This window comes from Melospiza melodia, chromosome 2 (genome assembly GCF_035770615.1).
Source record: "Melospiza melodia melodia isolate bMelMel2 chromosome 2, bMelMel2.pri, whole genome shotgun sequence".
Taxonomy (NCBI): Eukaryota; Metazoa; Chordata; class Aves; order Passeriformes; family Passerellidae; genus Melospiza; species Melospiza melodia.
Genome location: NC_086195.1, coordinates 79,512,656 through 79,535,066, shown reverse-complemented (window position 1 = coordinate 79,535,066; position 22,411 = coordinate 79,512,656). Strand labels below are relative to the sequence as shown.

At 42.3% G+C, this 22,411-nt stretch overlaps 1 protein-coding gene across 1 annotated transcript in view; it reads left to right on the top strand.

The window, feature by feature from the left end:
• Window positions 1-22,411, top strand: part of ARHGAP20 (Rho GTPase activating protein 20) — a 56,536-nt gene that overhangs the window by 5,811 nt on the left and 28,314 nt on the right. Inside the window, exons 2-3 of the mRNA XM_063148984.1 lie at window positions 4,275-4,360; window positions 21,987-22,157. Coding sequence (XP_063005054.1) covers window positions 4,275-4,360; window positions 21,987-22,157 — 257 coding nt within the window. The remainder of the gene's footprint in view (window positions 1-4,274; window positions 4,361-21,986; window positions 22,158-22,411) is intronic.

Sequence of the window (22,411 nt, the reverse complement as noted above, 5' to 3'; positions counted from 1 at the left end):
GTGTGTCTGTTCTTAAACTGACATCAAGCAACATTTTCTCATCCTAAGCTCAAACCACTGCAAGAAGACAGTTCTTCCCTGAGTTACTGAGCATACATGTTTTTCTATTCCCTGTCCTTTGCTCAGATAGCAAGGAGAGGATTGATGATGATTATTTTCTTGGTCACCTTGCTTTTCTTTTACAGTCAGTGGAGAAAAACTTCTTCAGACAAGATGAGCCGTGCCCTAAATTGTCCTTTTCTCTCTGTCAGCTCTAAAAGGAGCACAGGGCAGACAGCTCAGGTGTGTGAGTCAGAGGCTGGGGAGAGGAATCTTCCTGCCTGTGTCTCACCATGGCATGGGTCAGGCAGCACAACCTGGCAATGTGGGCAGTGTGTTCCTGGGGAATCACTGCACACTGCCCCTGGCTTAGCCTGCCTGCTCTCACCAGTAGCTGCAGCAGGGTATCCACTTAGTGCATAATTTTTAACTTCTCTAGACACTTGAAAATATTATAAACACTCTATATGCATTACTTAACACCACAAAATAAATAGTAAGTACCATTATTTTTCTTCATACATTCTTTATTTAATTCACACTCTGCCATTCTCTTTAGAAGCGTGATATAGTAAAGTGATACATGTAAAGTGCAGGAACAGTTCCAGATTTTTTGGTCTTACCATGCGTTACCTTTTCCACAGTGGAAATCAATGTTGTAACTTGGCAATATATTGATTTATATAAATTTCAAATAGTGCCATCATCCGCTTCAACTGTGAGGCAAAATTAGTTGAATACTGGCATCCAGGAATAGATTTTTCCCCAAGCTGATGACTTGGGAGATACTTGTGCAAGTTTTACTGTAACCCATGGGGGTTCCTGAGGAGAGACAACATATTTTCAGTGATGTTTTGCAAGCTTTCTGTCTTCAGCATGGTGGGCTGGTCTGCTCATAAACCACCTACCATCACGGTTTACAAAACAGTGTGTCAGATTGTAGGTCTGATTGATATCTGGTGTAAATTCATTCTTCTCCAGTCTACAGGCCTATGACTTTTTTTATACCACATGAGAAACTGGCCAAATACTACCACCAGTCCAACAACTGAAATTGCAAAACCTTTTTGTTTCTGTTAAGAAGTGAAGACAACCACAACCAGAAATGCAGAAAGTATGAAGTTAAACCTGAATCGGAGGGGAAGGGGCAGCAACTCCAGCTTTTGGATGTGAGGAAGACAGAAGTAACTCTAGTTTGTCCTGACTGACACAAGATTATCATCTTTGCATCTGGCACACTGTAAACATTCATCATAGATACTGATTTTATGATACATTTCACATGGGCGTGACTCAGCCAGCAAGTATGAGAATTTCTGTCTGTGTTGACCTTTCTAATATTTAGATGAAAAAACGGGAGGTAATGATGTGGGACACATGTTGAGAAATGCTTCTCTGTGTCCCATGCTTAGATAATTGGTCAGTGCATCTCCTTTTCCTCCCAAACATCTGCTCTCACAACAGCTGTTCAGGATATATCTCCTCTTCTCCACATTGCCATCCTTGCACATAATAAAAGCAATATAAATGAGGATAGCAGGCAACTGGATCCAACTTAAGGAAAAGTGAATTTATCCTCTCCCTTCTCAAAGTGAATCAATTCAAATTGTCATAATGGTCACTTATTTTCTCTTCCCAAACTCTGTACGTAGCAAAACAGAAATAAAACACCCCTTTCTGTCTGTAATCAATGTCTCTGTGTAATGTGTTTATTTGCATACAGCTGACCTGACTCACTTGAGTGCTGTGAAAATTTTCCTTTTCTCATCAGTGATCTTTTTATGCTTTGAGGCTATTTTTTTTTTTTTTGTTAAGATATGCTTAGTAGCTGTGCTAAGAGTTTGCCCCGAGAGGCTGTGAAATCTCATCCTTGGAGGTGTCCCAGGGTGGCCTGCTTGAATGGGTCTTGCTGTCAGCAGGTTCAGAGAGGCTGGGTCACAGACCTCTGGGATCCCCCTAACCAAGATAATCTCTGCCAGTTATTGGAGCTCTTCCTAAATTTGCTGTAGTCTAGACTTTGCTTTGGTCTTCAGACATTTGAGTCAAGACTAGAATCTCGCTGGCACAGGTGCTATTCAGCACTGCTAACCCAAGCATGAAAAATAATGCTGTGATTGCCATAGATTTTAAAATACTGCAGGTTTTTTCCCAGTGGCTTTCTTTTCAGACCTGAAGATCTCTTTGAAAATGTAATCAAACTTCCACTGCATTTGCAGGAGCTGAGATGCTCCAGTTTTTACGCCCCCAAAAAGCCACCTGCCCAGTAATGTGTAAATTGCAGTAAATTTCCCACTGGGAGGTGATGCTTTATATTAACTTCTGAAATCTGCCTGTTGTGTGACATGTGGCTGGTCTTCTGTAGCATGTTACACTGCATTGTTACACAGATCTCCTTTTGTCTTTGTATTTGCAAGTGTGCTACTTTTAAAACCTCTAACAGCTTTTCAGATTAGCTAGCAGTAAGACAAACAGATTTAATTCACTAGAACAATTTATCTTATTTAGCTATTTAAAAAACTATTAAAAATGGACATTTCTTTTGTTAGTAATCTCTTATTATCCAGTTATAGTCCAATTGGAGGCAGCTAAATGTTCCAAGACTTAATTTATCAGTCTTCTCTATAAGAGAAGGTTATTTTTTGATAAAATACATAGGAGGAGATAATTTTTAAAGGCAAATTGAAATTACACAGTTGAATTTATAACAATTGCTGCACAATAGCTGTAACTGAGTGGCAAAACAAACAAGCGTGCTCTGCATCAATAAAGAGAGAACCAAAAAACTGACACAATAACAGATGGACTGCAGTGAGTAAAATAAATGCACTTGTCACAAGTGAGTAAAATATGCAGAGTTTCTCCGAGGGGAGCACACTGTGCACCTGCCCAAACAGAACGAGTGCCACGTCCAGCACATACATTGGCAGAAGAATCAGTTGTTCCCACTGTCCTGATATATTTGTCCTGGTAGTCAGAGGTTATTTCTGGTATGAAGGAAGAGAGTCATGCTCTGTGATTAGCTGAGAGCAGGGATTTCATGGCTGTCAGAGGTTCACCTGTTTGTGGGTTCTCAGTGGTGCTGTAAGGTACCACTGCATCGTTGGATATTCTCCTGTCAGGGTCTCAGGAGGGGTTTGACCCTGGTTCTTTTGTTCCCCAGTTTATTCTGAAAAGTATTTGAGCTAAATAAGGTAACAGTCACCCTTCTGGTGGAGGGTCAGTGAGAGGAGAGGTCGTGCACCTTGGCAGCAGGCTGCACAACCGGTTCAAGACAGCCCTCCAGGGTTAGGGCCAGGACTGCTCTGCTGGTCCTGCTTCTGGCTGCAGGAGGGAGACTGAATGCATTGTGGTGAACACATGTGCGTTCAGGAAAATGTGTGCTTTTGTCTCCTGTGGGTGCTTTTGAAAATTTCTACCTCTGGGGAAAACTGTGGTATTTATTTGCTCAGGATTTTTATTGTAGTGTTCAACTTCACTGACTGGAAATCCATGCTCTCTTGTTAGCTACTGACATTTTCATCTCTTCCTTGTGCTTTCTTTTTTTTCCCCTGCGGTGTTCTCTGTCTTTGAATGTCTCCTTTTTCCCATTCTCTTTCTACTTCTGTGCTAACAACTGTCCTGTCTCTCCCCATTTTATTTTTCTCATGCATAATCAGCAACGAAAAACGTGTCATTGTTGGCTACTGAGGGGCAAGATATGCTCCAGATTGAGTAGTAGGGAAGGAAAATGCTCTCATCTCTAAAGATTTGTTAAAAAGGGGTAGCCTAATATAATGTTTAAGGTCAGGTGAGTAGAATACAAGCCTTAAATAATGGTAGATGTCAGATGTGACACAGAAATGTATGAAGTATTTGAAATTTAAACCACCACCTGGATATTTGATAAATATATCTTACTAAGGGACAAAAAAGTGGTTGAGGACCAGCTCTAGATACTTGAGGTACCCTGCACACCTTATTTCATGTGTGCAGGGTACCTCAAGTATCTGTGTGTAGACACTACTTTTCAGCTTTTCTTTACACTGGCTTTCTTGTAATGCTCCTGCTTTTCTTACCACATTTCCCCCTCCAGGGGGAATTTCTCTGTGATATTTTCCCCCTCAAGGGTTGCTGAGGACACTAACAGCCTTTTTCCCATGGCCTGAAATTGGAGTCTGGCTGTGCCCAGTCTGTATGCGTGCAGTTACTGTTCCAAATCTCACCTGTGATTTCATTTTGTTTCTCTTTCCAATCAGAAGATGAAGAGTTTGGCCCAAAGACGTCAGTCTGCACCATCTTTGATCTTTGTCAAAGCACTCAGCAGATCTAGATCGGCCTCCAGGTGAGTCAGTGACTTTTGCTGTCTGTGTTGTTTTGCAGTTTCTCAGCCCAAAGCTTGAAATGTTTTTGAACTATTGTCCGCATCGGGTTGTTGTACACAGTTCGGGTTCCTCGGTAGCTGCACAGCTGTAAAGGCTGCTGAAAGATGTGACAGAACCAGCCCAGGCACCTGGTGGTCTCCTAGAAGGGGTTTCCCCAGTGCTGCCCCACTGAGCTGTTTATACCTGTCTGGGTGGGCAGGGCTGCTCTGCGGTTTGTAACCAGGCATGTGACGTTTGGGCTGCTCAGCTGTGAACAGTTTGTGACGGGCTTTGATTGCATCCTGTGGAGATGGCATGGGCAGAAGAAGATGAGTGCTTGCTGCCTTGGACACTTCCACACTGTCAGGCGTAACTCAGGATTGTTCACTGTAGAATTGCACAATTTAACTTGAGCTAAGTTTCTTCTGTCATTGCCTGCTGCATGGTACAGGCTCTCCAGGGCTCTGGAAGCACCTGCCAATTCAGGACAATGATGTGGGCCAGGATCTGGTGATCACAACCTTCCCTGTCCAGTATTAGCACTTGTGGGGCTGAATTTGTGGGTGTTAAGCATTCAGCCTTTTTTGTCCTTTGTCTTCTGCCAGAACTGGCCATCCTTCCTCCCTCCCTCTCTCCTTCCTCCCATGGAAAGCTGCTATAGAAGTGGAAGTTTCTGTGGAGCCAGTCCCCTGTCCAGCCCCAGCCCTGACCTGCCATTTGAACCACTCTGCATACATAACTTTTTTCTCCCTGCGCTGCAGTTCATTAGACTTTAAACTTACAAAACGTGTTTATCGAGAAGTGAACCATCTGGTCGGCTGTTAATGCTTCCAGCTGTGTACTGCTCTTTATGAAGAAATGTTATGGAGGGAAATAAAAGTATGGCTTTGTAAGGAATATTTTTTCCCACTCTATGGTGTGTTAAGTAATCAGTACGTGAGCTTTGGAAAGTTTTCTGTCTTTGATCTAATTAATATCTGGTTGGCATAATTTAGAATTCCACAGTATTTCAGAAACCTGTGAAAGTATTCTGTGAAAAAATCAGAGTTGCAAAATAGGAAAGTCAAAATTCATTTACCTGCTGGTATTCAGGCAACATTTTTCTTCAATTCTGGCTTTTTAAATTTACTTTATTGCCTGCTCCATAAGTATCAGAAATCAGAAATAGCTGGAGAGACACCGAGTGTAATACACACTACATTTTCACCTAAGAATTTTGTGCTTTCTGAAGTGTCTTGCTTGTATAGCCCAGATCAGAATTATTTCCAAATCTAGTGTGTGAAAAGATTCTCTCCTAAGGCCAGTTGGCAGAAGCTGTGTGGTGGAGAGGACCAAAGAGGGGAATGCATTTCCTTGTTCTGCAGTAAGCCATGCTTATCCTACACAACAACTGATGGATGCTGCCTCAGTCATGTCTGTCCTCTGCGTGTGGCATGGAACAGTTTAGCTGCTTCTGTTGTTTCCAACAGAAGTCTGTGGCCTTTGTGAGAGGTGTTGGGTGAGGACTCTGAAGTCAGAGCAGGCGATTTTGTAGCTTCAGAGTCTTTCAGTTTAGAGGGTGGCACTTTGGATGGTGTTTATTATTGCTCTCAGGAGCAGCAATTCTCACCTGTGCCTGACTTCCTTGTTTGGCTGTGCAAAGTACATTCCTCTTCATCACCAAACTGATGGATGAGTTTGATCTTTCCACTTCGTTTGTTGTGTAAATGCTTAACTCTGGTGAAGTGCTTTCTCTGAAGGAGAGCTGAAGAGCAACAAAATGACTTCTCATGTTTTCTAATCTCCTCCAAATGTTTTACCTCAGACCTGTCTCTGCTCTTAGTTCTTACAGACACAGCCAGCCTGTGAAATCTATCATTCTTCTCTGGCAGTGAACCTTAATACTGGGACTCCATAACACTTACTTGTTAATGGTTGATTAATGATTTGTAGATAATAAAGCTCCTATCTGAGGTTAACAAACATCTGTGAGGGATTTATTTGAATACTCTCACCTCAGCAGCTGGCTCACCTCAATATTTGTTGAAATTAATGAACAAGTGCAAAGTTTAAAAGGGCAGGAAATACTTAGAAGCCGAGTCAGTTTGTATTTTTATACCACTTTATATGTCAGGTGTCCCTGGTTTATATACAGGGCACTTTCATAAAATGTAGTGGCACTTTGGACAGACGTACTCTGGGGCATTTTAAAGTTTACTTTGAATAATATAAATGCTATTTATTCAAAGAAACCATTGTGACATCTGGAGATGGCTATTTAGCATTCAGAGGACTAAGGTTTTCGATGGTGGTGTTATGGTAGCTGTGATGACACAAGCATGTGAGCAAGACAAGAGGATCTAGCTGGAAAAAACAGTGCTTGTTTGTGCCATTGTCCTCTTATCAGTCCTGAAAGAGAAGCAAGTCTGAAAGTCTGGTGTGCTTAAAAGCTTGTCATCTTTTTCTCCAGCTGTATCATTGGGTTAATGAGCATTCAGCTTTCATTACAAATCATTCCTTGCCTTGTCAATCATATAGAAGGAGTCACATGATATTTGACCTACAGAAGAATTCTGGGATGGCTGTATGGCATGGTGGTGCACAGAAGGGAAACCTTGCTATAATCCAAGCCTCACTTGACTTGTACCTGCACGCAGAAGAGAAACATAGTAAATAGTACAGATATTACGGTGGAATTTGGGCCCTTACATCCAAGAGATGAAGATATGCAGGCCACCATTGCCACATTGTTCTTGTTTTTCTTCCTTTTTTCCCTCTACAGCTCCTTTTTCATCACAAACTTGTGATGAATAGCCATGTAGAGACTCTTCACATCATCAGATGTACTCTTCAGAAGCACTTTGAGCAAGGTTATTGTAGAAATACATTGGAAAAGTAAGCTTTTGGTGTTTTTCTTGGCTCATATTTAGGTGCAGAAAAAATAAATTTGATTTTTAACTCCGTTAATGTGTATGAAATCAACAAAGGATTTGGGTTAGTTATATTTGTCCACAGACTTGTTCCACGGTTGTAATCTTCCTCTTACTTTTTCTTGGTGTCTTTTAGTGAAACCTGCACAACTTAATGATACAGTTCAGTGCAATGCAAATTACATGCTTGAAACAGAAATGTCTGAGGCCCAGATTTAAAGCAATGGGTATTGTCATCTCAAATAATTGACACAGAATAATAAAGACTTGTTTCAAGTAAAATTTTCAGCTTTTGTTCTGCTGTTGCTCAAAACAATATTCACATGTGACAAAACCCAAGTTTTTCCTCTGCATTGGTGGTCTTCTGCTTGCATCTCTAATATTTCACAGGGACAGCCAAAGTCTGTGCTGCAGCTGCCAGCAGCTTCCCCTTTTCTATTGCACACCTCAACAGATCTTTGGAGGTGATATTTTTACATACTGAAACCAAGTAATATAATCTCACAATTTCTAAGTCTGGAAGACCATTTATAGATCTGTGTCTCCACACATTAAAGGTGTTAAAATACTGAAAATGTAACAACTCTTTTTTGCAGTATGAAGAGTGTTTATAATATTATTTTGGTGTAAGCTGGAAGCACAGGCTGTTTTTAAAAAAAAATCCCAAAGGATATTTTTTAGAAAGTTTTATGAATAAATCCCTAAAGAACCTGAAAAGGAAGTTCCTAAAATGTTACCTCTACTCAATTTTGTTATGTGGCTTTTATGGTTGGAGAAGGGGAAGGTAAAAACTGGAGATTCGACAAGTTTCCAAGGTGTTTCCTCCCCTTGTTTACATAGAAGTAATGTTATGCCATTCACAGAGAGTCTGTTCTTCCTTCTTCCAGTGCACAGTAAGTGATTCTGGCATGTCACTTCTAGGGGTCCTGTGCCAAAAGCTAAATATCCCAGATAACGAAGATCATATGTGTAATCTAGTAATACATTCCACTTGGCACAAGGCAAATACAGAGTGTTCCTGGAGCCTTGGACATTGTGTTTTCAGAGTTTTAGTCAGAAGAAATGTGGATGATCCAAGCTATGGGACTAGAAGAAGACAAAAAAAATAGAGACTTTTAATAAATGTAAATTGCCAGAAGGCCTTAACTGTCTCTTTTCCACGGGGAAGATGAGTAGTTGGTGTTTCAGGCAAAACTGACGGCAGGGATGAGAGTTCATTGTGGGTAACCAGCTTGTTATATAGAAATTCCAGCTGTGATAATTTTGCTCGTTCTTCAGTCATTTCCATGCTGGTGAAGAATTTGCCTGGCAGTGTAATCTCTGTGAGGCAGGTTTGGCTGGTGAGGCAGTGGAGGGGGAGCGCAGGCCCCTGGCGTGCACCACGGCCATTTTTACCTGCTGGCACAGGCTGAGGCCCTGATGCAGAAGCTCTCCTGCCCATGCCGAGGTGGGTGTTGCTCTTGCACAGCCCCCAGGCACCATGGCAGCATTTGCTGGAGCCTGGGCTGTGGATGGCGCCTCCCTGGCAGAGGCCGCCCGTGCCGGGCGGAGGAGCGGCCGCCATGGCCTGGCCGGCTGATGGCGCCGCTGCTGGTGAGGGCATGGCTTGGGCCAGGCAGTGCCTCGCCAGGGAGTTTGCAGAGCTGAGAGGGGCAAAGGCCGTGCTATGTGTGCCTGCCAGTTTCCATGTGTGGTCGGTGGGGATTTACCTCTGGAGCAGCTGCACGCCGCCAGCAGGGCTCAGAGGCAGAGCGGGAGTTGGCATGGCCAGGTACGATCCCGGCTGGCTCCAGGCTCCAGCCAGTCATCTAAACTGAGTCTCCTATTCCTAGAGAGTCAGTCACCAAAGCAAAGGAAGGTGTGTCTTTGCTTCTGGGTTTAATTCTTAGATTTAATTCAGCCTTGAAAAACTTGATCAGGATTTTTTTTTCTGAGGTTTTTTATTTCATTAAAAGTTTTGATGTTTTAACATTTTGTGCAGAAATCTCTGTATGAGAACTGCCCTGGATTTCTCCCCTCAATACGTCGTGTTTCCCTATGTTAGGTAAACATATATGAATGTAGCTATGATATTTTATGAAAAATCCTTTTTTTAGGATTTTTCCTCTTGAGAAGCTGAGAGGCCTCAGGAACAAAATGTAAACAATAATTATCTGCTGCTGTGGAATGCAACAGGTGCATCTGTGATTGGTCTCATGTGGTTGTTTCTAATTAATGGCCAATCACAGTCAGCTGGCTCAGACTCTCTCTCCAAGCCACAACCCTTTGTTATCATTCCTTCTTTTTCTATTCTTAGGTAGCCTTCGAAAATCCTTTCTTCTATTCTTTTAGTACAGTTTTAATATAATATATATCATAAAATACTAAATCAAGTCTTCTGAAACATGGAGTCAGATCCTCGTCTCTTCCCTCATCCTCGGACCCCTGTGAACACGGTTACATATGAATTTGTAGAAAAATTGTAATTTAAAAACATTGCTATTTTGTATTTAATGCTCTTCCTTTTTTTAATGGAATTATCATTAAAACAGCTTGTGATGATATTCTACAAGTTGTCAGTTTCTAGTATATCTAATTCATGCTTGATTAAAGCTAATTGTAACACTGGAGTATTGCTTCCTTAAGCCATGTGTTTGAACACAAAAGTTACTTTTACATAATAATAGCTGAGGATAAAATTTTATTAGCTGTTAACAAGGTGAACTTTCTGAGGCCTCAGATGGCCTTTTAACTCAGAGATTGGCAATCCCGCCCTTCTGCTGTGTTTTTTCTGTTTTGTTTTGTGTGAGTATATGTGTGCATATGTTTGTTTTTGATAAAACTCCTCAGTTCTTCATTTACGACCTACAAACTGGCTTTTAGCGATGTTTGTACATCTGGAGATCGAAATGAGCTGTGGCTTTCGGAGATATGCTGCTTTTTTATTAAAAGGAAAGAACTGGAGGTAAGAAGGAAGGCTTGGAAACAGGGTTTTGGAGGGATTGGAGTTTAAATAGGGGATTAATTTTACAATAAATGGCTAATAGTTTAATGCCAGTGCCTTAAGCCAATTCCCTTTTGGAGAGAATTGTGGCAGTATGAAGACAGTGAGGGGCAGTGCTCATCAGGATGAGTGCAGGGCTCTGCTTGTCCAGATGTCTCAGTGTCCACATGTGCTTTTGTCTGCAGCCCATTTAAAGGACTTTTTGGATTAGGCCTTGAGGTCTGGCAGGGCGCAGCTGTTGTCCAGCCATTGTGTATTGATGATTTTAGACCATAAAATCTCTGCCAAGTGACAGTCTGGCCAAGCAGTTTGGGCAACAGCGTACCTGAGGAAATCACAGACCAACTTGCTCAGTCTGCTTTGTGATCATTTATCTTGTGTAAACAAGCAGAAGGGCTCTAATGATGTGCAGGCTGATGTGCTGCCTCTGGTGCTCCCACCTCTGACAAGGGCCAGCCTTAAATACCCTTTGGTCTCTGCATGGCATTGCTTCTCCTTGTCCAGCTGTGTCCTTGTGGTGCACAAAGCTGCTGGTGAGGGGTTTGTAATCACATTCTGGGAGTAACAGTCTGTATTTAGGTATCTTCTGTGCCCACTCTTTAGTGTTTGGGTACGGGGGGCTAGATCCAATAAAGGATAATAAGCCTTGGGGGCAAGGCTCTAAACCCATGACAGAAAGACATTATCTCAGAGGCTTCCTGACCTCTCAAGTGCCTCTGTTGTTTAGACACTGTCCTGCTGACCAGACAGCTTACCAAACACCTGGAGTTTTGCTTTTGCACATGCCAGTGGAGCATAGCTGTTGGCAGCACTGAACAGGTAATTATCATCAAAAGGCACAGAGATGTGGGCGATCCTCTAACAGCTTTTCTCCACAGCTCAGATCACTTGTGGAGTAGGAACCTCTGACTAATCTGCCTGAGTTGCTCTGTGAAAAACTTGTTGAATAAATAGGTGGGCAGTGAGTTATGGGAGAGCAAACAGGTGCATGTGGCTCCATGCATGTTCACAAGGAATCTAGGTCCCTACACTTGCCATAGCTGGCAGCAGCAGGCATATTAAGTAATCTCTTCACCGTAATAAGATAATTCCTGTGCCGTAGTGAAAGTATCAAAATATAATTCAAAGCCCTGGAGGCACAACAAAGCCAGATTTGTTCCTGTTACAACTGGACAGGTGAGGTGACAGCCCTGTCTTCCATGTTGGCACCCAAATTGGTCATCTCTCTTAGAGGAGTGGTTCTTATACACTGCAGCCACTACAGGGGCTGAGCAGATCCTCTCTGCATGTCTGTGGTGGAGCTTTGTGGAGTTCACCCCACTGTGTCCCACAGTTCACAGACTCATAGGATGGCTTGTGTTGGAAGAGACCTTGAAATCATCTGCTTCTAAGCTCTTTGCCATGGAAAGGGACACTTTCCAGGTGGCTCAGGGCCCCATCCAACCTGGCATTAGACACTGCCAGGGATGAGGTAACTGTAGCTTTTCTGGAAAGCCTGTGCCAGTGCCTAACCCACAATCACAGTAACAATTCTTCCCAAGATCTAATCCCAACCTACCTATCTGAATTTCTTCTTCAATAATGGGAAAATCAGACTCTGAAGGGGAAGGGCTATTGGGCAGTGAAACTCTGAGAGACCATGAGCAGCCTCACTGATATTGCCCAGTGATTGAGTGGGGTGACTGACAGGCAGTGAACCCAGGCAGTCAACTAGAAAATACCATTTCCCTGTTGAAAGGACATGGTCACACCAGTGCCCTACTCTTGCCCATCTGCAGCCTGTATGATACAGAGCTGGAGATGTTAGGGTCAGCAGAAACATGTAGGCTCACTGACAGCCATTCATGATGGTCCAGAAGGGATTTCTAAAGATGTCTACACCAGTCTTTTTACCTCATGTGCACATCAGCTTTAAATTACCTGTTTCTGTAGAGATCTGCAGGATGTCCTAGCTATTTTTGGTCACCCAGGATTCCTGGCTGTTGCATGACCTGGGCTGAACTCTTGTAATACACTTTACAAGAAGATGTATGAAAACACCTTTTGAATAAAAGATCAGTTTCATCTGTGAGGTAAGTCAAAGTCAATGGAGTTGAGCCAGGCTTTTAAATGTTCCAGTTGTGATTAAGTGGGATTAATTCTCCTAATTGAAATTACTAATTCTCAAAACAGTTAAGGTAGGACAAAACCTGTATCTCCTCAGCCAACTAAAACAATACTGGATATCCTAGTGGGACTGAGATCCCAGAGTGCTCCTCTGTATATCTCCTCAGAATGGGTAGGAAGGAGTTTTGTTGGTAGTAGCAAAGATAGCCTGTGCATCCAGGCTTCTGGTAGGCTATGAGAAGCTCCAAAAGCCCAGACATCCATGGTAGAGCTGGGGTGTTAGGTTTTGGGCTTTTCTTTTGCCTCAGTTCATCCTACTTTTTTTCTTTTTTTTTTCTTTATTATCTTTGTTTTCTTTATTATTTTCCCACAAAGGTCACTTTTTTGTGATCTTCTTTTTTTTTTTTTGGTCTGAACAATAAGATCTCTGTTTGGGTAGACAGCGCCTGGAATGGCATTTCCCCGGTGCAACTGCAAAGAGAGAGTAACTCAAGGTGGTGCTGCTATGTCGGTCAGTAAAAGTGAGTGGGAACTGCAGTGGGGAACAGAGGATTGATTCTTCCAAGGGCCAAAAAGCTTTTATTGACTTCTGCATGTGAATGGGTCCTCTCCCAAACGTCTCCCTTGCTCAGGGGGCCATAGACCAAAACCCCTTGAACTTGCTGACTGACTGGAGAACACCCACACTGCAAGAGCTTTTCAACAGGATTTACATCACTTGCCCTAAATTGTTTTCTGGTGGAGATAGGCAAAATATGACCAAAACGTGTGGTGCTAATTTATACTAATAGAAAATTTTGCCCTTGTGTTAAATTTTCAGAGTAAACACCTTGCAGCTGTTTATTAAAATAAAACAAAAAGCCTTGGAAGGAAACCAAACCACAAGCGTGTTTCCTGTCTCCAGCCTCCACGCTGTGGTGCATGCTTGCTCTGCAGAGGATTGTGTCCTTTTGGCTATGTAAAAATTACTTAAGTGCAGCTTTGTTTACAGTTAAGCTGCCAAGCTTCCAGCCTGAAAAGTGTGAGGATTTTGTTTTAATGATGCATTTTACCCTACAGCTATGTGATATTTTACTGCCAGGCTACAGAAAAGTAGTCTGTTATGTGCCTCTGCACCTGAAACATGTAGTGCAAACCACCACCTTATTATCTGTAGTAATTTTTATTATGTTTCATAAGGTTTTGACATCATGCAGAGATGATACAAGACAATTTTTAGAATCCTATTATAATTTAAGTTGGAATATTTTTCTCAATAAATATTGCATTACAATGTACACGCTGAGTTTTAGAAGCAGAGGAGTCATATCCAATTTAATTAATATGAGCTTTAACCTTGATTTCTGCCCTAAAATGTAAATAAGTCAATTCATCTGAGTAAAGCTTGCTCCCAGTCCCAATTAACATATATCTTCCTCCCATTGTCCAGGCTTGTGCTTGCCCTGCCAGTGCGGAGAGTGGTTTGCAGCACATTTTGGTGGGAAGTCTTTGTGACCCTGCTGGGACTCACTGCTTGGTCTTGGGTATAATTTTCTGGAGTCCAGCTGCTTGCCTGCATAGAATGAGGACAGCCCTGTGCTGGAGGCTGTGAACTGAGGGTGATACTTGCTCCAGGTCAGGAGTCCCTATGAGATCCAGGGGCACAGTCCATAAGGGAAAATGCAAGGGTGAGGGGTGACTGCCCCCTATTTGTTCGAACCCATTACTTGTAAAAAAGAAGCTGCAACCAGTATAGAACACTTCTAAAGTAGAATCAGGCATTGTAAAACTTAGCAACTAATGCTCTTTGAAAATCCAAGCAGATCTCACTTCTTTCATGGTACAAAAGCTACTGTACCCACAATGGTGATGGCCTAGGGGACTTTAAAGGAGTGCTGCAGAAAATAGAACTTGCTATTTCTGGAATGCTGCACTGTTTTCACAAAGTGCTGCTTCAACTACATAAAATTTAGCAGAAATAACAGCATGCAAACATGCCCAGCATCCTCAGAACGAAGCTGTCTTGGCATAGCAGGGATCAGTTGACAGCAGATTCAGAAAAGGATTGGCAGCCCATGTGATTAAGAGAGTTTCATGCTTGTTTATTAAAGTCCCTTCTATAAATAGTCCGTGTAAGTTTACAACTGCATATTAGCTTTGTGCTGGCCCACATTTTACCTACCACCTTCCTGGAAAACACTCCTACCCTCCAAGCCCATATTTTTTGTGCTTTCTTTTGCTCTCCAAGTCTAATTATTATTTATTACAATAAAGTGCCATACAAATGTAGATGAAGTGCATATTCAGGATCACAGAGATTTGAAGTGGGCAGATCCTGAGCACGTGGGTAACTCACTGAGGGCACTGGTTGTGGTTCAGAAGCAGTGGCAGAAAGGAGCAGTTAGCACCTTTAAAAATGCAGAGGATTTTATATCTCTATCTCTATATATATCTATAGCTATATATATCTGCCTAAGTAGGGCTCTGAGTTGCAGATTGCTCCGTGTGGGTGAGCCCTGTCTGTGTTACCTCATTCGTGGCAATGGGGGCTGTGAATGCTCATCCCTGAGACCAGCAGGGCTTTGTGTGGTTGTGCTGAACAGGCAGTGGAGATGGAGCAGGCTGGACTGAGCAGGTCATGGGAAATGGGCATGGCTGTTGGCATCCCTGTTTTCAGCACCCTTTTCCATCTATAGATAGTTTGTGCCATGCCAGAACTGTCACAAGGACATCTCCAGATAGATAGCGTTACTGAGGAGTACTGTGTTATGTCTCCCTGTTTCTTCCCTTTTCCATCTACAGCTGGGAATGATCAAGAACTTGATCAAGAACTTTCCATCTACTGCTCAATAACCAAGAACATTTGAGGGAATGATCAAGAACTTAACACAGGGCTTTGCTTGTTCCTCAGCTCTTTTTCAAAGACAAAGCCCCTTGCTGACAGATTTTGGAGGTAGGTCTGCAAATGGGTGTAGTGCAGTTGTAGCCTCCTTTCTCTTCACAGCTGTTCTAGCCTGAAGAGTGATTCTTCAAGCCATGTGCTTTAATAAGCTGCCAGCATGATAGAAATTAAATTCATCTGGAGCATGAGCAGGACTATCTCCATTGTCCTGTGTTCAGGCCCGAGCATGGGCAGTTGTTTTCAGTGTACAAGAAAAGCTCTTCTTTCATTTAGTTTCTCACTCTTCTCCTTTAGCATACAGAACACAATGATCTGTTTTGTGTGATTATTTTGGCAAAGTCTGGGATGATTTTTTCAAGTTGGCTATAATGCAGTTCAAGTCACATGCAGATTGCCATTTATGATGAAATTCAATGAATGTTGAAGTTCTGAAACCTTAACATTGCCCTTTCGTGCACTATAAGGAGGGCTGCAGTGTGAGTCAGTACTCGCTCCTGAGTTACAGATTTGGTTGTGTGTTTTGTTCCACCCTATCTCACCTTATTCGGTGAGCCCTTGCACACCAAATTGGACCTGTTTGCTTTTGGTTACTTAAATAATTGTTCCCACTGCCTTAGTAAGTTAATTATCTTGAATGCAAAACACCCTCTAGCCACAGGATGGATAACATGTCTGAGTGTTAACTGATTTCCAGCAGTAAACTATCTTGCCTTCCAAGCTCCAGTTAGCAGGTCTTGAATCATTAGCAAAAAAAAACAAACAAGGAAACCATCTATTAAGCTCCTATTGAAGTTCCTTCTCAAAGGACTGTTTAGGAGCTTAAGGGTCAGAGTAGGAGGCACAGAAAAAAAGTGCAAATACTGTTACCTGATTGCCAGTATAAGCTCTATTAAGAAAGTGGAGGAACTTACTTTCTAGATCTTGCTTGCTTTTGGGGGTATCTCTGCTGGTCACAAATGACATGTTTTCCCTTACTGGTAATCCGTTTTGGCAAAAATACATAATGTGGGCTGAACTGTAGGCATTAGGGTGCAGATAGCTGCTGTTTTCACTAGCCTTGAAAGGATGTGGGTAGCTCCTGCTTCTCTCAGTGCGCTGCTCTAGCCCAAAGCTGTGATTCAGTGATGGTAAAGTACTTTACTGAGAGACACTAAAGTTGATTCATTGGCTTTATTATTCCTAAAGGATAAATTGCTTATTCTTTGAAGCCATGCAAAACTGACCTTTAAGGTATCCAAAGTAAGTCTGATATCTCTGAACACGGTGAGGAAGGTTAGCAGGTGCTCTGCTTGGTGGCTTCTCTGGCCTGTAGCCAAAGCAAGGTTAGATTTATGCTGCAAGCTGCAAGCTCTACACCTCTAGGCAGATCCTCTTCATTGTCTTCATAAATGACTTGGACACAGGACCTGAAGTTACACTTACATCATTTTGCTGATGATACCAAACTGGGAGGAACTGTTTCCTCCCTGGAAGGCAGAGGAGCCCTGCAGAGAGACATAGGCAAATTAGAGACACGGGCAGTCACCAACTGCATGAAGTGTAACGTGGGCAAGCGCTGGATTCTGCACCTGGGATGGGGCAATTGTGGATGTATGGATTGACTAGGAAGTGGGACACTGGAAAGTTCCAGGAGAAAGGGATCTGAGAGTCTTGGTCAATGACAAGTTGAATATGAGTCAGCAGTGCCCTGGCAGCCAGGAGGGCCAAGCATGTCCTGGGGTGTATCTAAAGCAGCGTGCGCAGCAGGTCGAGGAAGGGGATTCTCCTCCTCTACCCCACTCTGGTGAGATCCCACCTGGAGTTCTGTGTCCAGTTCTGGGGTCCTCAGCACAGAAAGAACATGAACCTATTGGAGCCAGGAGAGGAAAGCCATGAAGATTACTAGAAGGATGGAACACCTCTCCTAAGAGGAAAGGCTGACAGAATTGGAACTCTTCAGCCTGGAGATTCTCTGTGGAGACCTTAGAGCAGCCTTCCAGTACCTAAAGGTAGCCTGTAAAAGAGGTTTCCTTAAGGGGTGTTAAGATACCCCGTGCCTGGAAAGATTCAATGTCAGGTTGGTCAGGGCTCTGAGCAACCTGATGTAGAGGAAGCTGTCCCTGCTGTTTGCAGGGGTGTAGGACTAGATAACCTTTAAATGTCCCTTCCAACCCAGGCTACTCTGTGATTCTGTGATTGAATGATTCTTGTGGGTCCTTTCCACGTCAGGACATTCTGTGTTTCTGTGATTGATTGTATGAAAACTGGAAAGAACTTCTGGTCCTTACTTGAGCTTCAGCACCAGTGGAGGCATGCAGGATTTATACCTACAGTACATATTTGTGAAATGAGTGTAAGCCGAGTTGTTCACTGTAAGAGGAATTTGGAAAGGTATTGCATATGTGTTAGACACACCAAATGCAGCCTTACACATGGCTGGGCTAGTTCAGGTTTCAGCCTTTTGAACAGCTATCATTTGACTGGTCTGCTGGTGAAAAGGTGAATTTCTCACCTACATCTTGAGAAGGCCTTCAGAGGTTAAAAAGGGAAATGGCATTTTATTTTATTTCAATAGGTATCAGTCATGCAGAGAGCACTGGTGCTGCACCGTAAGAGGAAATCGACTTCTGTGACTGCAGAGGGATCATCGGTGGAGGAAAGTTCTGGCAGAGAGCAACAACCAAACAGTGGAGTGGGGTTTTGGGTGGAGCACAAGCAGTCTGTGAGAAGGATGTCATGTACCTGAGATACCTGCAGCAGCTCATTCCAGCTTAGCTACCTTGGAACAGGTTGTTCCCCTGAGGCATCTTAGAGCTTAATCTAAACCAATGATAGGCTGAACTCATCATCAGCTGAAGTCGGGGGAAAGCTTCCTATTGGAATAAATGACATTGGGACCATGGATTTAGTAACCACTTCGCATGGACTGTTTAGCTCTCCTTCAAAAGATATTTTCTTTCATTGTTTTTGCTACAGAGAATAAAGCTGACATCTCCATTAACACCAAGAATAAACATTTTGTGGGTGATGCCATTCAGCTTTATTGGAAACCCCAAGGAAGCTCTTCAGGGGAAAGAAGTATTTTTTGTGTTTCTGTGGTTTCTGGTAAATACAAGATCAATGAAGTGAGCTCTGATGTTTGCTTTCACACTGAATGCAGCCAGGATGTGTTTTTCAGTATTTGGCTGACTACTGTAGATTTCACCCTCATATGTTTCACCTCCAAATTTGCAGTGGTATTTTAAATCATAGTGTCTTTTGAATAGGCACGAAATGACTATTTTGATTAATTTGCAAAATAAGAAGTATAAAAATTTATGTTCTGTAAGCATCCAGAGAGAAATTTTCAATTATCTTTTTACTAATTTCATCCAGCACAGTGATTTTAATCTTTTCCTGAAGAGCTCAAGAATATCTCTGTATATATCCTCCAATTACAAAATTTTCTCCTTAGCTAAAATCACACATGGAAATTTCAGACTTCCCAAAATAGCACCCTTAGAAAAAAATGTCCACTCAAGACTGGAGTTTTATAATGGCAATGCCTTCAAAACATCAGTGTCAGCCTTAGTTCTTCACAAAATGGAACATGGTTGATTGCTGGCTCTACAGGATCCCCATCTAACCCCATCTTTCAGGAATCAGTTCACAGTTCCTTCTTAACAAACCTGGATGACAGCTTTTTTTTTTCTTCCAAAATGGAAAGATGTTACTGTGTGGGTTTTTACTTGTGCTAATCATAATTTTAAGGGAAATACAGGAAAGGAAGACAGAGCCCTACATCACTGATTTTCATTTTTATTTATATCAGAAATCATGTTGACCTGGCTTTTGTCTAATTTTATTGAAAGGAATTTTCAAAGAATCAGTATTTATGTACTTAGCAGTTTGTCAGAATTAGACCCATTTAATGGCCAGAAAAATCATTGAGCCATTAAAAACTGAACTGCAAAAATACTTCTCTCATATAAATCCCTATGCCTGAGGATATTGCTGATCTGCATTTTCAATGTAACAACACTTGAGTTTCATTCATGTCTTGTAACAAAGGAACATTAATTGAGAGGATCAAAAGCCTGGTTTCCAAAAGACATTTTTGTCACTGCTGACATGAATTTCCTCCATGTTCCTTGTTCCTGGGATGTTAGAATATTCTGGCTAAATTAATGGCTTTGATTTTTTTTTTCCACTTTGAAGAAAATATTGGCACTTTTTTTTTTTTTTTTTTTTTTTTTTTGATAAGACTTATCAGGTAAGGTCTAATATTAGTGTATGTAAGACTGCTTATTGGAGTTCAGCTGACAGGTGTGCTTGAAAGGCACTGGCTCAAAAGACAGTTCAATTCGCTTGACCCTTCTGGCAGTAGTAATCCTACCACACCTTAATTTGTGTACCAACATGGCAAAGATTTTGCTTAGTTAAATTTGAGAGGCTCCTGGGCTTGAATCATGATGTAGAAAACGTACAAATAGGAATAATCAAACAGAATTGCCTATATGGAGACATAAAAGCCTGACCTTATGATTGTAAGAATGCTTACAGCAGTGTAACATGAAAAGGGTTTTCCTCAGATTTGTTGTTACTGGGTTCAAGTATAGGTGAGTGTATTCCTGATTTAATCTTTGAGGTAAAAGGCATGCATGGCTTTCATGCAGGTGGACTCATCAGCATTCCTGAATTCTGCTTGAGTTTCCGTGCTGAGTGCTGCTAGGGAGTTAATGAATTGGAGTCCAGTTACCTAACATTCATTGATGAACTGGTGAGGTGGCAATTTCTAGTCCCATGGGGGTGGCAGGGTAGGAGAGGTGCTTGTTGTTCCCCTGTCTCCTGTTGCTGGCCACACAGTGTGTACCCCTGTTATGCTGGACCAACATTCCTCCCTCTGCTTTAACCTCCACACTCCTGGACACCCCTTCTGCATAGGAGTGACCAAATAACTTACATTTGCATTTTTCATTCTGTAAGTCATTCCTCTTCTTTCTCTCTTACCTGAAGGGGTAGGTAATGAAAGACAAGATTAAAGCACAGTTTAAGACAAAATAATTTGAGGAATTCTTTTAAAAATTGAAGACTTCCAGCCATAAAGGGGAATCCAAGGCCCTTCCCAGCAGGTAGGGATCCTTGCCAGCTCTTTATACATCAGTGAAAGTGTGTCCTGCTAATGTAGGCCAATCTTGGAGCTTATCCTTTCTCTCCCAGCTGTCAGGATTTCCTAAATAACTTTCTGCATAATCCAGCCACAAGTATCAAGGAGAGGAGGGTCATGAGTCATCCAGGCTCTAACATAGGTACAAGGTTTATGACCTCCTTTGAAAGTTTCCTGTCCTTGTTCCTGTTTTCTTTCATTTCCTCCCCATTTGTTTTGTGACTTTCACCATACAAGCTCCATTTCTTCTCCCAGAAAAGTCTTTAGGTGTTTGTCATCCATTCCAATGGGACCAAGAATAAACTGGAATTGCAAAGTTGTTCATTTCAGCCTGCCCTTGCCGAGCTGATCCTGCCAAGTGTTTACTTAATTATTTAACAAGAAAAAAATAAGTAAATTATATTTGAATAAAAATTGAACTGATTTGTTTTGCCAAAGGGAAATGGTTCATTTGGAGTCATCTCTTGGGAAAGCAAATAATTGCAATGTTGGATTTCAAAATCATGAGTAAAGATACTGATGGTACCTGGATTTAATCCAGAAATTCATTATTTAAGGTGCACCAGGGGTATAGGAGACCCAGGTTCAGTTCTCTCAGCTTAGTATGAGAACTTGAGGCCATGCCTCTGGCTTTCCAGACCTGCTACAAGCTTCTAGGGAACCCTAGAGAAAGAGTGTCCTCCTCTCAGACCCTCACATTCATTTGGTTTGGCTCCGTATAAATGGTCATTTGTTACAGCAAGGCTCAGAAGGTAGGGTTATCCTGGCTGGGTGAGTAAGCTGACCATCATGCTAGAGAAAATCTGTTTCTGCTTCAATAACTATTCAGCTGCTTTATGTAGAACAGTTAGATCAGGAGAGTTTGAGAGAATCATGTCTCCACCCTGTGCTGCAACTTACTCAATACCTCCTTTGAAAAGATCAGTGTCTTCTAGGAGAGAGCCTGGTATTTCCCCCACAGGCTTGGGTTTGGATAACCCAGCAGCCTCAGATGAGCATAGCTGTGCTCCAGCCACACAACCAAACCCTGGAGCAGGAGCTTATTCAGTGCTTCTGGGTTGTGTGCTGGGAGAGAGAAAGGCTGAGCAGCCTTCTCATGTTGATCTAGTATGTGGTGTGTCTCTAGCAAGGTTCAGTAACACCTTATATTTGTCATTGTTTCTCAGTAATTTCTGTAAATGGCTTTTAACCCTGAGTATGAGCCCTATTCTGATCAAGGTGGGTGTGCAGTTCTCTATTCACTGTGTCCTCTCTCTATTTGGAGAGCCTACAGGAGATGAAAGACTTCAGTACAACGGGAAACAAATACAAATAGCAAAAATGGGGAGGGCTGTGTCTATATTATTGTCCTTTGCTAAATGCTACTCATGCTAAATACTACGGGTTTTACAGCTTGGGCTGTAAAGGTTCAGTGAGGACAGTCCCTAACAGATTTTGTGTTAGAATCTGACTGTTGAATTAGCCTGTAAGTGCCTTTCACTGAAATGTGGTCAAATAAATTACTTTTTGGCAGCAGGTATGGGAAGTCACTGCCTGATTCTCACTCTCAGGCAAGTAGCTGATTTGCTTTCCTTTATTCCATTTGTTTTATGTCCTTTTGCAGGGAAGGCTGCTTGTCCCCCATCAGCCCAGAGTCATGGCCCCTTGTGCAGTCTTTCATATGCCACAACCGAGTGCTCATCCTGGACGGCCACGTGCAGCTGAAGACGAGTCTGCAAACCCAGGAGCGACACCTTTTCCTCTTCACAGACCTTCTGGTTGTTGCCAAGTCCAAGTGAGTAAGGCCCCTCAGGTGCTGCTCCTGCAGAGCAGACCTTTTCTTCAGTGGAGCATAGCATGGATTTCCAGAATGCTTTTATAGTAGCAAATCTTCCCTAAATCATAAGGAAACATTTTATTTTGACCTTTCCAGGGACCTTTGAAAGCCTCATAGCCATGGAGGAATTTCAAAATGCAACATTTTATGGAAGTATCAGATGTTCTTTCATATATTTCTTGTTTTCTGTCATCTTCTCCACTTTGGGAGTG